The sequence below is a fragment of the Girardinichthys multiradiatus genome, chromosome 1, assembly GCF_021462225.1.
Source record: "Girardinichthys multiradiatus isolate DD_20200921_A chromosome 1, DD_fGirMul_XY1, whole genome shotgun sequence".
Classification (NCBI taxonomy): Eukaryota; Metazoa; Chordata; class Actinopteri; order Cyprinodontiformes; family Goodeidae; genus Girardinichthys; species Girardinichthys multiradiatus.
In genome coordinates, this window is record NC_061794.1 from 16992167 (window position 1) to 17010480 (window position 18314).

At 40.3% G+C, this 18314-nt stretch overlaps 3 protein-coding genes and 1 non-coding gene across 8 annotated transcripts in view; all 4 read left to right on the forward strand.

Annotated features, from left to right (window-relative positions):
- prkar2aa (protein kinase, cAMP-dependent, regulatory, type II, alpha A) overlaps window positions 1-4591 on the forward strand; it is a 66690-nt gene extending 62099 nt beyond the window's left edge. For both annotated transcript variants that reach the window (XM_047371081.1, XM_047371090.1), the window contains exons 9-11: window positions 77-142; window positions 458-596; window positions 3299-4591. In XM_047371081.1, coding sequence (XP_047227037.1) covers window positions 77-142; window positions 458-596; window positions 3299-3423 — 330 coding nt within the window. In that variant the 3' untranslated portion in view covers window positions 3424-4591. The remainder of the gene's footprint in view (window positions 1-76; window positions 143-457; window positions 597-3298) is intronic.
- Window positions 4592-6503: 1912 nt separating this feature from the next.
- hyal3 (hyaluronidase 3) lies at window positions 6504-16839 on the forward strand. 4 transcript variants are annotated; one of them, XM_047372984.1, is made up of 8 exons: window positions 6504-6656; window positions 8154-8692; window positions 13433-13696; window positions 13936-14371; window positions 15821-15968; window positions 16052-16178; window positions 16256-16345; window positions 16424-16839. In XM_047372984.1, exons 3-8 carry the CDS (start codon window positions 13460-13462, stop codon window positions 16721-16723), a joined length of 1338 nt encoding a protein of 445 aa, XP_047228940.1. In that variant the 5' UTR covers window positions 6504-6656; window positions 8154-8692; window positions 13433-13459; the 3' UTR covers window positions 16724-16839. The 4 variants fall into 4 exon arrangements, with proteins under 4 accessions (XP_047228940.1, XP_047229026.1, XP_047229107.1 ...); XM_047373070.1 differs by lacking the exon at window positions 8154-8692 and having other exon boundaries at window positions 6504-6660; XM_047373151.1 differs by lacking the exon at window positions 8154-8692 and having other exon boundaries at window positions 13411-13696.
- Window positions 7656-7770, forward strand: LOC124877284. The gene has a single exon (XR_007040490.1). It is a non-coding gene; the product is annotated as a U5 spliceosomal RNA (small nuclear RNA).
- On the forward strand, window positions 9607-11615 carry LOC124864139 (N-alpha-acetyltransferase 80). The gene is made up of 2 exons (XM_047358839.1): window positions 9607-9656; window positions 10694-11615. Exons 1-2 carry the CDS (start codon window positions 9607-9609, stop codon window positions 11613-11615), a joined length of 972 nt encoding a protein of 323 aa, XP_047214795.1.
- Window positions 16840-18314: the final 1475 nt, after the last annotated feature.

The window sequence follows — 18314 nt, forward strand, 5'->3', positions numbered from 1 at the left end:
GGGACACTGCAGGTTTCTACAGTTTTTACCCATAACTTTGCATTTTAGATTTATTGAAAAGATTTTTTCTTTTTAGGGAGACAAGGCTGACTGCTTCTACATCGTAGAATCTGGAGAGGTCAAGATCATGATGAAGAGTAAAGTAAGATACACATCCTCATCATGTTCATTTGTTGTTACACGGCTGTACGTTCTAACTCTGTAACTGCTTTGAGAACAGTACTGTTACCGATTTATAGTGTTTTACTAACCAGTTCCTATTGAGCACAATGGATGACGACAGCCAAAACACTCAATTCAAATCCACCAGGCCGCAGGAGGGCTTCCAGGTTTTGCCTAGCAACAACAGGGAGTCCACCACAGCCTCTCTGCGGCTCTCGCTGTGCCCAGAGCAGGCGGCACTCGGGGGGGCAGCTAACCTTTTAATCCTCCTCTCTGCTTATCTTCCTCCCTGCAGACAAAGGCAGACCATGCAGACAACACCGAGGTGGAGATAGCACGCTGTAGCAGGGGCCAGTACTTCGGGGAGCTGGCCTTGGTCACTAATAAGCCCAGGGCCGCCTCAGCCTACGCAGAGGGAGATGTCAAGTGTTTGGGTAAGGGGAAAAATTCTGGACAAACTCATGTCAGCACTAGTGCTAATCCTTAACTTTAGACAATGATAATGACATGAGATCTGTGTATGTGACACAGGTTCTGGTCTAAAAGGCTAATGTCTGGAGAATTAATATCTATCTTCTAAAACTGGGGAGTTGAATTACTTCACGAAATATTCTGCGGTTCCTTCCTTCATCAGTTGTTCGTAAATGATAGAATTTAATATGAGATCTGGAGCTGATCAGTAAACATCTCCTAACTTCAGCAACACATGTTTATTTCCCACTGATTGAACAGTTTAAAGCAGTTTGTCATGCATTATTAAGTGGTATTTGAGCTTCAAATTGTTTTCAGTTCACGTTTAACTCCTGAGCCATAACCCTGTAGTTTCTAATAGCTGAAGGCAGTTCCGTAATTAATTTGCTTTGTGAGCAGATATTCAGATTCAGGCTGCAGAGTGGAGAAGCTTCTCTTCAAATGGAAAAAAAAAAAGGAGCAGCACCTTTTAACAGCTGTGCTTTAGCTTGTGTCACCTCTCCTTTTTCTGTGAAATATGGAAGCCATCTCATGTTCCTCATCAGTCCTGAGTGGATCCATGCATCCTGTCCTTACTCACATACCTGTCACTGATGTCTATCAGTTAACTGAGATGGTAATAACACCACCTGTCTGCCACAACTGCTGCTTGGCTTGTGAAGCAGAGAAAATGCAGTTCAGCTGTACTGTAGCAATATTGTTTGTTGTTCTGTGGTCTTTCTCACAGTTCTCCCTGCCTCCTGCTGCTGTGAACGGTTAGCAGTCATTCATTGTTCCCCTGGGCCTCTTTTGAGACTGAGAACATTTTATTCTGGTCTTTATCTTGGGGATTAGAAGAAAATTAATTAAAAGAAATCTTCACTTATAAACCAAGTTACTTTTTCACTTTATAAGTTAAAGAGGGACTTTATTAAAACATATTGCAGTCCTTTGGATTTGCTTATGGATCGGTAACCTTAATATTTCCAGCTTGGTGTATTCTATTGATCTTTACAGTCTGACCTCATGTAGCTCCCTTAAACTTTCCCTATGGACTCTGGAAAAGCCATGAACAGTAGCATGTTACCAGGGTTGAATTATTCAGTGTCCTCAACATTTATTGGCACCTCTACTTAAGACGTGTACAAAGTCTTAAATGCATTTTTTTATAGCAGTAGGATAATCTCATACTGCCAGATTAATAAAACTCCAGCCTTTAGTTTAAGTGCATTTCAGGGGGAAAAATCTTGTGTTAAGAAATGGTAGTTTTTAAAAAGAATTAGCAGTGGTAAAACTGTTGGAAGCCCTGCCGTCATTAATACGTCCTGTTGGTTTCTATAGGACTTGGGTCCTGGGATTGAGACGGCCAGAACTCTAAGTCGATTTGGTGTCGGAACAATTATTGTGTTGATTTGTCCATATACTTTGGATCATTGTCCTGTTGAAAGATCCAGTGGCAACCGGTTATTAGTTTTCTGGTAGAGAACTGTAGATTTTTCTTTATATTTGAATTAGTTTGATGCCATGCACTCAGTTTCTCAGGACCTTTTGGAAAAGAAACAGATCCACAGCATCATTTTAACTAAGGCTTCCTTAACGTCTTTTTTTCCCCGAAACCTTTTTAGCTAACTTGGGGAAACTTTAACAAACGTTAAATGATTTTTGCTGACCAAGATTTCTGTGCTTACTCACCCTTGAAGCAGAGACACTGCAGCTGCTTCAGCATATCTGCTTCTTTTAAACTTAAAATAGGTTAATGATCCATTTTTTTTTTCTCTGAACATAAATGCTGTAAAATATTTGATCTTCGCCTGTTTAAAGCCCTAAAATACAACTTTGAAGAGTGTTGCTTCAAGTCATTCATTTAATTCATATTTCCATAAAGGGTAGCTGATTCTATTAATGTGATTTAAGGTAACCCTATAAAACCCTTTTCTCACTGGTTGAATATTTAGTGCATCTTGTTTTGGTCATCTTCCAGTTCACCTTCTCCTGCACTTTAAATTACACAACAGAAGTAAACCCACTGACACACTTTGAGGTGTCAGTCTGTGGCTTTTAAACCATAACCGCTTTGAAACAATCTGAGATTAGCACTATTTTGATCTGATTTTACCGTTGTTAAGCTCCTTCTAGACTCAGCTGTTACATGTGCTCCTTCAGGAGGAGGAGCCACTCAGTATCCAGGGAGGGGGATGTTATCTACCTTAACGACCCGGTTTAAGACCTCACAGTGGAAATGCACACAAACTCCCTACATAGATAAGGTTCAGAGAAATTCAGCCCCTGAGAAAAAGTGTTCAGGAATCCGTAGTCGAAATGCACTTTGTGTCTGATTTGGTCCTGCTTCCTGCAGTGGAAAACACCTGGGGGTGATTTTAGCTCTAAAGTTTTGAACCATCCCATTATAAATATTGGTAACGTCACACAAAATAATAGAAAGTCTTATCAAGGTAGTCTAGTCCAGTTGCATTGAGTTTGTTTGCATTGTTTTCGTGAGGTGTTACATGTGCTTTTAGTGCATTTCTGACATCAATAAAAACTGAAAATATAGAGGATCTAAAATAGGTAACATATCACTAATAATAACTAGAAGCTTTGAGGAGGCATGAAGTGATCCATATGTGATACAGTTCAATACTTCAGGCAACTGAAACGAATGTAATTTCCTTTCTCCTCTGTGCAGTAATAGACGTGCAGGCGTTTGAGCGCCTCCTGGGCTCTTGTAAGGAAATCATGAAGAGGAACATCTCCCACTATGAGGAGCAGCTGGTGGCTCTGTTCGGCTCCAGCATGGACCTGAGAGACTGAGCCTCCCACACCACCCTCCGTGCCTTCTTTTACAAACACACCAACCAACAAACACACACACAGACATAAGTCCTCTCCAACATCAGGAAGTGGTTAAATGGACTCATGAGCTTTACACATGGTGCAGAAGCATGGGAAAGCGTACTTGGCTCACCTGCAGGTCCATAAATCCTCCGTTTTCAAACATTCTGCCCTCTCTCACACGCAAACACACGTGGTAGGCACTGAGAGACATACACTCCAAAAATGTGTGCTCACCCTCGAGCACACCCAAGCTAAACAGATTCCTTGATAAGCTGACGTTGGTTAGATGCACATGCTTCAACACACATCCTGCTACAGGCCACCCAAGTTGTTGCTTGAGTCACTTTCAACCTCTCAGTATGAATGTCTTACCTGCGGTGACCTTATGCAGGCAGAGCAGTGTAAGGACATGAACTACACACACACACACACACACACACTCTCTCCAAACACATTCAGAATGACACCATGAAGCTCCATGCTTGCAGGCTTTACATTCACATGAGCAACTGAACAACTCAGAGTTGTTTCAAGCCTCAGCCAAGGACACATTAAAATATAGGCGCACACATGGGGTGACGGGTACAGATGCTCAAACACACACACACCATGGAGATGAAAATCTTTCAAGATCTTTCGACAAATCCAAAAACGCAAAAAAAAAAAAAAACTAAGTTTAAAGACAGATACGTTTTAGAAACATTTTATGAATATAAAAACAGAAGCTTTGATAAAATATTATTTAAATAAAAAAAATGTTTCCTCTTTGGGAGGCTGGGGTGCAGAACTTTGAGCGCGCTCCGTTTTCTTCCTCCGCTGTCGTTGATTGAGTTAGTGCTGGTGATTGTTGCAGTACAACGGAGGAAGCGGCGAAAACAACAAACCTACACCTTCTGGGCCATTGTTATTCTGTCAGACTCCACATTTCATTGTATTGAATTAATAATGTATTGTTATATATTCTTTTTGTTTTGTTTTACATTAAGTTCTAGATAAAAATTTGCCATCCATCTTTGACAAACTGTAAAAAGAGAAAAAACAAATCGAATAAAAAACATATTAGTGCTTAATTCTTGATTATTCTCGGATGAGTTGTTCTGGATTCAAAGAAAAGCTGAAAAATAAAGTAAACATTTTGGTAACACTCCTGCCTCTTTTTACTTTCTGCTGAAACGCAACATTTTCATTGCTGTGTATGTAAAAGGTTCCAGTTCTCACCTTGGTTCGCCCATACAGAGGTAAGCTCTGCCTTGCAGGATAGAAAACAATTTAGGGTAGTTTTTTCAAGTTTATTGACAACATCCAACTTTGGACACATCTGCTGTGTTTACATGTATTGAGAGTTGAACATCATTGTCAGGACTCCAATACTGTCTGATTATCTTGTGCTCCTCCAATATCTGTCAGCGCAAAGGCAGCAAGCTCTTTTCACAGTGATCCATTGATTATCTTTCAGTTTTGTTTAAAAAATGGCCTGTTACCCTCTTAAGGAGATGTTCTAATGTGGCTGATGTATACAAAAAAGTGTAAAATTACACCTTAAGTGGTTATGATTGTTTTTTTGTGAGTATAATTTTGCTTTCCTAAAGAAAATCCAAGTGCAGCACAAGGATCTTTGGATTTTATGGCCAGTTTAGATGACACATCTGCAACACAAACTCTCTTGTGACATAACAGAGCTACCAGTGCCAAAATAATTTGGAGGTTATAGAGCCAGATAAGTGCTTTGCGGAAAAAATTGGAGGCAAATATATTAAAGAATTGTACCCTGCCTCTCACCCGTAGACTGCTGTGACCCACTATGGAATAAGCGGTATGGAAGATGAATGAATGAACATTAAAGAATTGTCTCACATTTTAAGCAATGAATTAGAGGAAACTCTAAGACACAAATTGCAGTAGCATAATGTTTGATTTAAAAAAAAAAAAAGTATGAACCTGTAAATTTGAGTGCATGCATGAAACTGGTTTAGTTTTTATTTAGTGTAACATGTATGGTGCACTGCAGTGAACCAATTAAAGGTGCTGGTCACCCTAAAAGGCAAGTTTTCATTTGTTAACTCTGGACAGGTGCTGGTCACCATTAAAAATGAATTCAAACAACCAAAACAAGGAAATAGTTTTAAGCAAGACCACATGTGGTATAGTTGGGACCCCTAACAGTCCCTTTTAACATGAATATGAAGATTTTATTGGCTTATTAGTGGGAAGGGGTTCAAGAGGTCTCAAAGGAATTAAAAATTAGTCTTTGTACAGGACATAGATTAAACTGCACATGTTTATATTTCATGAGAAGTGTGGCAGGAGGAAACGTTTGCTTTTTAAGAAAAACATGAAGCCTAGACGTAAGTTGCCAGAGAGGAAGCAGATATAGGCCTGGACCTCTGTATTTTGGGCAGATAAGTTTCAAATTGAGTCATTTGGACACCAGAATAGGGGACACGAATATCATAAAAATATTGACATTTTAAGAATATTCTGGTTTTTTTGTTGGTTTTTTTTTTTTTAGATGTACCAGTAATCCCACCAAGGACTGGCTGGAATTAAGAAATTGAAATTTGCGGGCTGAGTCAAAGCCCAGATGCTCATCTCATTAGGATACTGCGTGTTGATTTAAATTGGGCTGTTCATGCAAGAAACCCCCCAAACATCTCATATAGGTATTTCAGCTAACATTAGATATTAGCCCGAACAACTACTCCAGATTAGGATGTCCCAGGTTTTTCAGGTTGAAGTACACATTTCCTGGATATATTTTGTTTGATAAGTACAACCCATTTTCATTTTAGATGTTTACCTGCAAGTAAGTCACTCTCCATGGTTAAACCAAAATGAAGATTATACATCATTGTGTGACAATTTCTTTTCACCTAATTTTTTGCAAATGAGGGCGTCTCTATGCAAAGCTCAGAACTGATGAAAGAAGGGAAGCCATTCTGGTGTAAATGTACCAGCTGTTCCTGCAAGGTTTTTAGTTTGCTTTGTGTAATAACACTCCAATCCGCCGAGAGGCAGTGATGAGATCCACCATCTTCTCCAAAGGAGAAACTATAAACATCGGCGGTGCCTGACGGTGGGTCAGTTGCAGTTGACTGCTATTGGCTGCCGTCACCGCCTACAGGCAACGACGCCGCCTGGAGACCAGCTGTTTGTCCAATCAGAGCGCTTTGACAGGAAGGCTACCAGCGTGTGACCGCGAGACTGAAAATGTAGGTAACGTTTAAGTGCGACTAAGCTTCTAATTGTGGGAAATTATAAGTTAAACATGTGGTTTCCCCTGGTACTTAATCCATACCACGGGAATTAATGCAGTTTTAACGCTGTAAATGAATAAGTATGCCAACTGAAAGTCATGCAGCTGCTAATTTCTGCTCTTACCTTACATGGAAGTGGCAGCCACGGAGACAGGGATGAAAAATGTACTGTGAGAGAATTCAGTACAAATACTTTCCACTACCAATACGAAACAAGTCATGATTAGTGCTATAAAAATGACGTAGGACATTTCCACTCATAGTTATAGTATTACTAACTCGCCCAGCCTTTTCTATATTGACATGTTTATTAAAAACAACTGCTGCCAGAATGAGTTTTTCTGTCAGCGCTGTTAAAGTGCGTACTGCTACATATATCTAAACACGCCCCGAATCTCTTAGTATGATGCAAACAACATGTTTTCTTGTTATAATGAATTGGTTTGATGCCTTCAGAAATCTTGTGTTCCTCGATTGAAGAACACTTCAACATTTCTGGTTTCTCATAAACGGTCATTGCGCATGCGTAAACCCAGGTGCGCATGCGTGAACCCTAAAATAATGGGTATTCTTGTCTTCTAATGAGTGTTGAAGGCCAATATGAACGCAATCGCTTCGTTGCGTTGTATAAAAACGCACACCATTTCCATTTATAAAATGCATAAACTTTAACTGAAAATAAAGAGGTTAAAAATGTAGAGGCGTGGCCAGTTTCGACCTCGTTACCACAATGCATTGCGCCCACACAGCTTTATTTTAAATTCTTTATTTGACTGGTTATGTGAAATATTAAACATTTTTGCTTGAGGTCATCAAATAGTTAAATTAAAGGTAGTAAAGTCTTAAATTTTTTTAAAAACTAAATGAGCTCCTATGTTGCTCAGTCAAGTAGCACCGTGAGTGAGAAGGGTATGACGACGATAGGCATGGGGCACTTCAACGTAATCAGGTCATGCACTCTTGTTTCTCTTCAGATCGTATAAATCTTTCGCCTTTTACTAAAGATTTCCGTGGAGAGGAACAACAAGAGTTTATCTCAATTTTTTGATGCCCTGCCTATTGGTGGGGTTCTCATTGACTGTTAAAAATAAAAAACTATCTTGTAGATAGCTTTTTCCTATGGATTCGTTCACTCTAAAGAGCTGTAAAATGCCCCATATTTAACAATGTTTGTGGGTAAAGTTTATAAAGGTTTCACCATCTGTATTTATAAGATATAACTTTTTATGTAAAAGATTTATAATATAACCAAGGTATATTCAAGCAAATATAAAAATATTTCTTAATGTATGTACTTAAATAAAGTTGATATGTACAAGTAGGATTTTGTTGATATTTGCTCATTTGTATCCCTTATGCCATAGTTTGCAGTGGTAATGAAGTAATAAAATGTTATTGTACGAAGGTCAACAGAATGCTACCAAAAAACCATGTTTTTTTTTTTTTCCCCAGATGACAACTCTGAAGCGGGCCAGGGAGCTTGCCAAGAGTCTGTCTATCATATTAAAGCTGCTGCAGGATTTTCTGCTTAGTTCTGGAAAAACCCGGAATCTTTAACTACTTCATATACTGTTTCATTACATACATTATTTATTTATTTATTTTTTTTTGATGCTGAATTGTCAAGAGTGCACAATTCAAACAGTGGTACAGAGCATAAAGTCATATCAGAAAAAGAGGTAGTTTTACAAGCAAGCTCCAATAGAACAATTTCAAGTTAATTATATTATGAGATGAATCAATTAACATCTTAAAGAAGAAAGAAACAAAAACTAAACTATCTTATTAAAAGTTTTTCTTTCTCTGGTCTCAGGGAGAACATCTGAATTATCCTGAGTAAACAGCCGCTGCTTCTTCTTCTGCAGTATGTGTTAATTAGCCAGTAACCAGTTTCCTGTTACAAAACAGAATGTGAAATAGTGCTGGGTGTTCAGAGACAAGTTTAATACCTGTGCAACAGTCAGCTATTAGTCTTCAACTTTCCTTTCTGGGTGAGTCAATATTTTTTAGTTGTTGGCTGGTTTTTGGTCTGTTTTCTGTATTTTCCTAAAAAAAACAAAACATTTTAATTTAAGTTTGTGTGGAACTGTGCTGCCTTTCTTCCCTTAAAATGAACTCTCATTCATAAGGACGCTCATTAGTAATTGTTTGCAGCTAACAGACGAAATCTTTCAGTTGATTTTATCTTAGTGATAAACTAAAATGGGTAAGAGTAGAAAATGATAATATTACGTCTCACACTGGGATTTTTTCACACATTTTTTCCTCCCAGTCATTGGTTCAAATACTAACATCTGTAATTATGGTCAAATAATACATCGTTGAATAACAATCTGAAACTCCAGCGCAGTTTTCCTGTGGTAACAGTCGGAAAGTAGGAAGCAATACCTGCAACCTGGATAGTGGCTTCAGCTAACATAACTTTGTAGGGATGTATGTCTGAAAGCTACCACTTCCCTGTTAGCTGCAGTTTGTTGACACAGTTAGAAATATTGGCTGAAATACACCCTGATAAATTACACTCCATAAAAGTGATCACATCTGTATTTGTTGTAAATGTAATGTTGAAACCAGATGGGTTTCATTTTTGCTTTTGCCTGCTTTTAAAAGCATAAGTCATTTAGGTTGATCCACCCTTCAAATAGTTCATTAGATGGCTTTCATTTTCTGCACATGAAGACACTGGAACAGCAGGTGACATGAAATTATATGAAGATCATACAGAAAATTATTGTTTTTATGGCTGAATCAGCCACCTTGTTTCCTCAGGGTCCTGCTGTAATTACACCCTACTGAGCTGTGCGTTATATTTACCGTATTAAATGCCTTTTCAACGTGAAAAACCTCTCAGTATGCAGTTCTATCCATTGGTCTCAGCTACTATCATCAGTAGTCTGAGAATTAAATGCGGATCAGCTTTCACAGGCTGACTGGCAGCTCGTTTGAGGATGACGAGTAGGGCTTTTTATTTGAAGTATGTCACCGGTGGAAGCTGTAAGGAATCAGCAGGATGTTGCAATGAGTGGACACTTCCGCTTAGAGTGGCGTCCGCTGTAGATGGGTGGAAATGTTGAAACATCTCGGTTTATGCAGGCCTTTAACAAGAAGTGGCGTAAGATGATAACAAAAAGCACATTTCCGGCCGTGTTTTTGCAGATGCAACTTTATATTTCATGGTTTTGAGGAGAGTGGAGTTAGAGCAACATGTCAATGTGCTCAGAACATGTATGTTGAGGCCGGGTTCAAAAAATGTCACTACTTGTTTGTTGGTTAAAACTTTCCAGCTTTCTGTAAAACAAGATCCATTTTTTTTTCTGATTTGCTGAGGTTTCGAAGGTAACTGAAAGTCAAGTAACTCAATTCATTCAACTGAAATGTAATATGCAACACATACCAGTTTATTACATCTTTAGTATCTTATCTAAGTATAAAAATCAAAGAAAAACTGAATCCATTTCCCATTTTATTCTGTAAATCTAGGGAAATAACCAACATAGCCCTGCCACCCAGGTTCCAGCGCTGTCTTTCCTAGCATCTTACACTTGTCACATGACAAAATGTGATCGTAAAAAGTGGAAATAAAATCTTAAAGACAAAGTGAAATGCTGAAGGGCTGGGTTCTTCCCCAACAGGTTTTATATATGCGTGACAAGTCTGGTGTGTGTCCACAGGATGTTTATATGGTAAAAAAAGAAATAGCTTCCAGATTAATAATCTATGCGAGAAACAGGAGCAAAATAAAAAGCACAGACATCAACAAGATGAAAACCGTAGTTTTATCCCCCTGTCTCCAGCAGATAAAGACCTTAGAGGCTGCTAGTTGATGAAATTGTTACATTTCTAAAGCTGCTGTCCAGAGAACAGAAAACTGATTCTAATTAAATTGGTCATCTTCTTTATTTAAACCTCTTGGCTCTAACTACCTGTTGAGTAACACAGACTTGTTGGTATAGTTTCAGAGCTCAGACTGACCTAAACCCTGTTCATCACAGGTCTGAAGCTCTAACGTCCTCAGGTCCCGAACCAGAGAGCAGAGACCAGCTGGATGAGCCACAGTCCTTCCCAAAGTCAAATTATGCTGAAAAAGTATTGGTGCTGAATGGAGATGTTCAGGACAACAAACATCCAGATGCGGTGAAACCAAGGAGGATCCATCTTGTTCCAATCCACCAGCGTCCAGACCTGCTGGTTCCCTGCGCAGACCTGGTCAACTCTGAATGGCAGAGGAGCCAGGCAGCCCGGATCCACTCCCTCCAGAAGTCCAGCTCAGAATTTCCCATCTGCCTGGTTCTCCTGCAGGGCCCCAGAGGGACCGAAGAGCGGCTTCTCGGCCATGCCCGGCTCTCCCGGGTCGTGGGTCGCAGCAGCAGCCTGTTTGTGGAGTCAGTAGTTGTGTCCAAACAGGAGCGGGGGAAGGGCTTCGGCCGGATTCTGATGGAGGAGACTGAGCTGTACGCTAAATGCAGAGGCTTCAAGCGTCTGTGCCTGACCACCCACGACAAGCAGCGCTTCTACGCCCATCTCGGCTACGTCCTCTCCACGCCGGTGCAGAGCTCGGGGGCTGTGATGGCACTCCTCCCCATGGGGTTGCTCATGAGACTTTCCAGAGCTCCAAATGAGGAGGCAACACCCATTAAACAAACTCTGACCAAACCTGAAGACTCAGGAGGTGCTAGTGTTGTAGGGTCACCTCCACCTTCTACTTTACAAAATCCTCTAAGCCCGCCTCTACCACCACCTCCTCTTCCTCCTTCAGCCATACCTCCCCCACCACCTCCTCCTTTCTCCATATCTCCTGCGCCTCCTCCTCCTCCCCCTCAGCCTGCAGGGCAGCCTTCAGTTCAGACTTTGACAGAAACTCCCTACAGAGACGCCAGAGGAGTTCCCATCTTTTGGATGCACAAAGACATTTGATGAGCAGCCAGATATGTTTGGGAGTGTATTCCTGTATTAGAGAGAAATGCTGCACACACGTGTGTTCCTGTCCGACCCACATTGAAAACTCACTCATACCTCAGAGAAGGTGATAGGAAGCAAGAGAAGCAAAGAATAATGCATTTTTGACACGTGCTGACTTTCAAGATCCAAAACCTTGGGCGGAAGAACCACAAAGATGGAAAAAACGCAGACATAGAGACAGGAAAAGTTATTATCCAAGATGGGATAAAATAACAAAAAGCAACTTAATAATGATTGTAAAATAATGAAAAACAATGATTGAAGCATATAAGTTGGAGTAAGAGAGCAGTAACAATGTCCTCCACATCTGTTGGACCTTCTTGAACAAATGTGTAAAGGGTCTCTGAATAAATTGATCTTTTGTCACAGCTGTGTGATTTCAAACTGATTTTATACAAAAGTTCAACCTTTATTTTAAGAAATAAATATTGTTTCCCTAACGGTAGCTACGCTGTCAATACTTTATACAACCTCCTTTTTGCCAACAGGACAGTTCAAGAGTGGAAGCATACAGGGAAGGAGATGTTTCACCATTTTTATTTGCACAATCTCTCCACTTTATCCTGGGTTGTCTCTTCTGCTCATTCCACAGGTTTTCTGTTGCTTTACTTCAGGGGGCTGAGGTGGCCTTGGAGGAAGTTTAATTTTGTCTGATAAACTATGCAGGTGTTGACGTGGCCATTTGTGTTTGCATCATTATCTGATTTGAAAGAGCTTATTTAAAAAAAAAAAAAAAGTAAAGGTTCTGATTGTTTAAAGAGTCCACAGACTTTCATAAGGTTCCCAGAACCTTTTGAACAAGAACAGGACCGCAGCCTGTGTTTCACACCAACCCAACCTGGAGTTTTTGTTACAAAAAAAAAAAAACAACTCAATTCTTGTTGCACCTGACCAAAGCACAGAGCTGGTTTACCTGTTGTCAGGTAGACCGCATCTGATGGTTGTTATGGATACCTGGTTGTTGTGGAGACCTTTTTGTTTACTTCCCTTTACCATCCAGAGGACTGTAATGTTTGGTGGTAAGATAAACATGGACTCACATCTGGCCCTGTGCCCAGTGGCTTCACGGTCGTCATATTTATACTCCAGCAGAAGGTCATAAATTACGTTTTAGAAGAATTATCTGGCACCTTTTAAAAGTAGAGTGTAAATTAAAAATTCTCCAATTACATATTTGCTGTGGAGTTTCATGATTTCTTTATTTTAATGTTTAAGGTTTGATTTTTCAGCCAATCCGCTTCTAAGAAATCCAAACCAGCTGTTTTTCAGCTGCTCCAATCATGTGATCCTGAGTTGTTAAAGTTGCAGGCGTATTTGTGCCTCGTTGAACCCGTCAGACCAGCCGTGCCTTAATAAAGTTTGAATGCTTTGATAAATCTGCAATCACATGAACCACTTTCATATTAGGAAAGTATTTGGGGAAAAAATGTTATGGAAAACAGCAACCTAAATTACAGAAAAGTGAATAAAATGTACCCTCAAATCAGGTGAACTTTATTTCTAGTGCACATTTCATATAGCCATCATACCCTGAAGGTGCTTAAAAGGAGTTAAAAATTGAAAAAAAGTAAAGAAAGTAAAACCAAGGGCAGTTCATAAAAACATTATCATTAAAATTAGAAGAAAAATAAATAAAATCTCAAAAAGCAATGAAAAACATCTTTTAAGTTATCCAAAATGATCAAATAATTAATTGAAATACATATGAAAAAAGCATATTCCCTCTGTGAAACAATCCTAAATCATGCAGGTTGTTCTGTGTCTCCGGTCAGGAAGGACACACCGACCGTTGAGCAGACATGGTGCTGTCTCGCCTTCGTCTGCTCATCCTCCTCATCACATTGTTGCCCTGCGCCTCCCTATCAGAGAACCTGTCCACTCCTGCTGTGGCTGCAGCAGGTCCGGTTCTGCGGGACCGGCCCTTTGTTGTAGTGTGGAACATGCCCACAGCAAACTGTCAGAAACACCACCACATCCAGCTGGACCTCCAGGATTTTGGGATCGTGGAGAACCATAAGCAGCGCTTCCAGGGACAGGTGATGAAATGATTTAGATGGACTGTATTCATGTATTAAAAGGAAACTACTCACTCACATAATTACAAGCCAAGGTTTTTTTGGCTTTGGTCAGAACTTTAGAAGGTTTTCTTTAAAAACCTTGAGAAAGGCTGAAGGGGTACTCTTCAAGACTGGAAAGCTGGCACCTGGAAGCAAACTATAATAAAAAGAAGGATGGCTGAACTTTAAATGACACCTTTTTTTTTTTGCTTTTCCAGGAAATGACCATCTTCTACCGGGACCGCCTGGGGAAATATCCGTACCTCTCCCACAATGGCAGAGAGGTGAACGGAGGAATCCCTCAGCTTGGTGACCTGGCCTCTCACCTTTCCCTCACAGCAATGCAGCTGTACGTCCTGCTGCGTCCCAGCTTCTCCGGTATGGGAGTCATTGACTGGGAGGAGTGGCAACCGCTGTGGGAGGACAACTTTGGATCCAAAATGAAGTACCGCAGGCTGTCCAAGCAGCTGGTAAGACAGGAGAGATTGGATTTGTCCGAGGAGAACGTGACGCGGTTGGCTCGGCAGGAGTTTGAGGAGAGCGCTCAGAAGTTTATGGAGGAGACACTGAGGCTGGCGGTCAGGCGTCGGCCCAAAGGATTCTGGGGCTTTTATGGTTTCCCCTCCTGCTTTAATAAACACAAGGGAAAAACAGGTAGAGCAAACAGAAACTGGATTGTTGCTCACAGGCTGGGAGTCATGTTTGTACCATACATACAAATTTACGTATATATAGTTTAAAAATACATGAAAAGAGGGATGTTTTCATCCAGTTATACAGGGCTGTCCAAAAATATTCATACTCGTTAAACCTTTTTACAGGTTGTCCCATAAGGACCACGAACAGTGTATTTTATTTGGGCTTAATGTTTTACAGCTGCAGGTTTTTCAGGGTATATCTCTACCACCATCGCATATTTAGACTGAATATTTTGCCCATTCTTCTGTGGAAAATAGCTAAACCTTAGTCTACAGGATATGCTGTTGGATTCAGGTCTGGACTTTGATTCATTGGGCTGTTCTAACACAAAAATGCTTTAATCTCAACCATTGTAGCTCTGGCTGTATGTTTATGGACATCGTCCTGCTGGAAGGTTGAACCCCTGCCCCAGTCTCAAGCCTTTAGCGTCCGTCCGTCCCTGCCTGACCGACCAAATTTCCAGTCCCTTTTTTGACTTCATATGGTTTTTCGTCAACAGTGGCTTTCTTCTTGCACTCTTCTGTAGAGGCAAGATTTGCACAACTAAGTGCACAACTAATAGCTGTACTATTGACAGATTCTTCTTCTGACCTTTGGATCACTGCAGCTTTTTGCCTCCAAGCATCCCCACAGCATGTTGGTGCCATCACCATGTTTTATAGTGGGCATGGTGTGTTCAGGGTGATGTGCATAATTAGTGTGGCTCAAAAGGTTAAATTCTTGTCTTATTTGACCAGAGCACCTTCCTCCACATGTGTGCCGCATGGCTTTAGGAAAACAAAACTGCACATGGGACTTCCTTTGTTTGTTTTTTTAACACTTTCTTCTTGCTACTCTTCCATGAGGCACAGATTTGTGGAGTTGTCTTATTATTAGTTTTTCACACTGCTGCAGTCCCTTCAGAGTTAGTATGGGCCTCCTGGCTGCTTCTATAACTAATGCTGGGTTTTCCAAGCCTGTCAGTTTAGATGGACAACCATGTCTTGATAGCTTTGCAGTTGGGCTATATTCTTCCCACTATGGGATAATAGATTCTCAGTGAGATGTTTAAAGCTTGGAATACTGTTTTCCAACCTAAACTTCTCCAAAAGTTTATCACTGACATGTTTGGGTTTTCCTTGGTCTTCATGATCCTGTTAGATTGTTAGGCCTTCAGAGAACAGCCATAATTGTACTAAGAATAATTTACAACAGGTGGCCTCTGTTTACTATTTAGATGATTAATTCAGGGGTATCGGCATAATGGAAGGAAAATAAAAGTGCATTATGAAAATAGTACCTTTGCAAGAACTTGTAAATAATAAGTACTTAAATAATAATGTTTTTCAACTTTAAAGTGTAAGTCTGATATAACCGATTATAAAAACTGACATCAATATTTTTTTATGTAATGTGTGAGAGCAGATAAAACCTACACAGGACGTTGCCACAAGGGGACGAAGCAGAAGAACGACCGGCTGTCCCGGCTGTGGGGTCAGTCCACAGCTCTCTATCCCAGCATCTACCTGCCGCAAAGGCTGGCAGGGTCCATGGATGCAGCTCTGATGATCAGGTACAAACAGACACATTTCATCCCAGTTTTACCACAACCTTTTTAAAACCGCAGGTATAAACTGATCTGTTTTCTACACTCAGACACAGACTGCTGGAGGCTTTGAGAGTGGCCTCTCTGTGGCGTCATGGCAACAATATTAACCAGGCCACACCTGTCCTTCCATATGCTCGACTGGCATTCACACATACTCTCAACTTTCTAAATAAGGTGGCAGTTGTCATTTAAGTCAACATAATATGGTGAAATGAAATTTGTAAGCGTAACAGAATGTCTTGTGTTTGCAGACAGATTTGGAGCACACACTTGGAGAGAGTGCATCACTCGGCACAGCTGGAGTCGTGCTGTGGGGAGAGATGAAATTCGGCAAATCAAAAGTGTGTGAACAACTTAATCATAATGTGTGTGCACTTCAGAGTCTGTATGTAACTATGTTCTCATCTTCCATCCACCAGCAACAGTGCATCCTTCTCAGAGACTACATCCACAATGTCTTGGGTCCCTTCATTCAGTCCCTGAGGGCCGACACGCTGCGGTGCACTCTTCAACTCTGCCACAGTCATGGCCGCTGTGCTAGGCGACGCCCCGACTCTGGTCATAGGCTATCATCAGCATCCACCTCTGACCCTCATAATGATACTGACTCCGCCAGCAGCAAACACTTTCAGCGACACTTCATGTGTCAGTGCTACTCAGGCTGGACTGGACCCCAGTGTCAAAGAGAGACGGTTGGGGGTGGACAGAACCAGGGTTGATGAAGGTTCCTCAGTCAGGGAGCTAGCAACAAATAGGGTTAGAATAAAGTTGTAAAGTTTTAAAATTTCTGCTCTTCTTGGTATTAAAATTAAACTATTTAAATAATGTTTAAAAACTGTGCTTGAGTATCTTAATTAAATGCAGCATTTCCTTGTTTACAGAACATCTGCTTACTGGTGTTAGCCAACATCCTAATATTAGCATGTTGGCAAATGTTTGCATTTTAGTTATTGATTGCCTGTTAGCTGCTGTTATTGTATCTAATGCAAGCATATTACATACCTTTAGCATAGGCGCGTAGTTAGACCTGGAGGATGTTTTCTGAACAGCCCCGGACTTCTTGATAGAAGAAATTTAGAAGTATTAAAAAGATGCAGCCACAAAATGGTATTGGACTTCACATTTTTATTTAAAAACAATCAGATTTTTTTCAATTGTGTTCCATATAATCACGTCTCGCTCCACCTAAATTGACAATGAGTTAAAAGGAGAAGACAAAAAATAGTTATTTGCGCACTCGCGGCACCACGAATGCGCAACTACGCGCACAGCCAGAGACGGACTCGTTTCTGGAGAAGTCCAAAACGTTCATTACCTGAAAAGTTACACTGAGCGCCTCAAACAGGGATCATTTTAGAGCAACCGTGGAGCCAACCAGAGAGAGGGAGCCTGGTGGGTGTGTGTGTTCAGGAACAGGTGGAAGCAGAGCGGTATAACCCAGACGAAGATAGCGGTAAAACCTGAATGCTGACTCGGAATGGGCTAATTGTAAGTTACAGTTAATCACTGATTAACCCAGCAAGACATGAGGTGGAGGTTCACTCTAATGAGCATCTTCAGGGTCATGATGAGGAACTTTCACTTGAGCTGCAGGTAAAGTTAAATTATCTGGCTGTGATGGAAAACAGTAGCAACCTTCTCTGTGAGCTTCCAGCCGGATTTGCATCATAATGTGAAAATATCTGGATATAGGATACAGTTTTACTGAAGGTGAGACATACATACCATATATATACAGTTATTAATAACTGTATTAGTACTGATAAGGTCCAGGATGAGGCTCTATGCTATATTTTAAACACCACAACTTAACACCCTTTCCTCTCAAAGTGTTTAATAGTAAGAACTGCATTAATGTCTCACATGCAGAACAAATTTCTTCAGAAGTGGAATGAAGGGCTGAAAAGATGGCGATAAAAGAGAACAGGTTCATAAAAGAAGGAACAATTTTAATAAAATATTTCAAAAGCTCTTGGTATTATAAAATAAATGGGTTTTAGGATTTTACCAATTGACTAAAATTTAGGACAATCAACTTTATACCACTTTACTTTTTTGAAATATAAGAATAAAGACAATGGAGCCTCAGGAGTGAAACACTTTGATGAGAATGTAACGTTTAAAAAGGTCATTTATGTAGATGACAAAAGAAGCATATTTATCTGGCCCAAAGTAAACATCTCTGAGTTTAAGAAAAACGTTTGTCAGCAAAAATTCAGATTAAGTTATTTTCTAAATACCTCAAAATGTGTCATTATTTGCTTCAGCAAAATGGTTTTTAATCAGCCCTAAACTCTGTTTCTCCTTGTC

Excerpts from the sequence above, each read along its gene's own strand:
- LOC124864139 (XM_047358839.1), top strand. The coding sequence starts at position 9,607 with ATGCGGATCAGCTTTCACAGGCTGACTGGCAGCTCGTTTGAGGATGAC. Across the intron at positions 9,657-10,693 it reads AGCTCGTTTGAGGATGACGA|GTCTGAAGCTCTAACGTCCT; the intron begins GTAGGGCTTTTT and ends TGTTCATCACAG.
- hyal3 (XM_047373070.1), top strand. The coding sequence starts at position 13,460 with ATGGTGCTGTCTCGCCTTCGTCTGCTCATCCTCCTCATCACATTGTTG. Across the intron at positions 13,697-13,935 it reads AGCAGCGCTTCCAGGGACAG|GAAATGACCATCTTCTACCG; the intron begins GTGATGAAATGA and ends TTGCTTTTCCAG. Across the intron at positions 16,346-16,423 it reads TGAAATTCGGCAAATCAAAA|CAACAGTGCATCCTTCTCAG; the intron begins GTGTGTGAACAA and ends TCCATCCACCAG.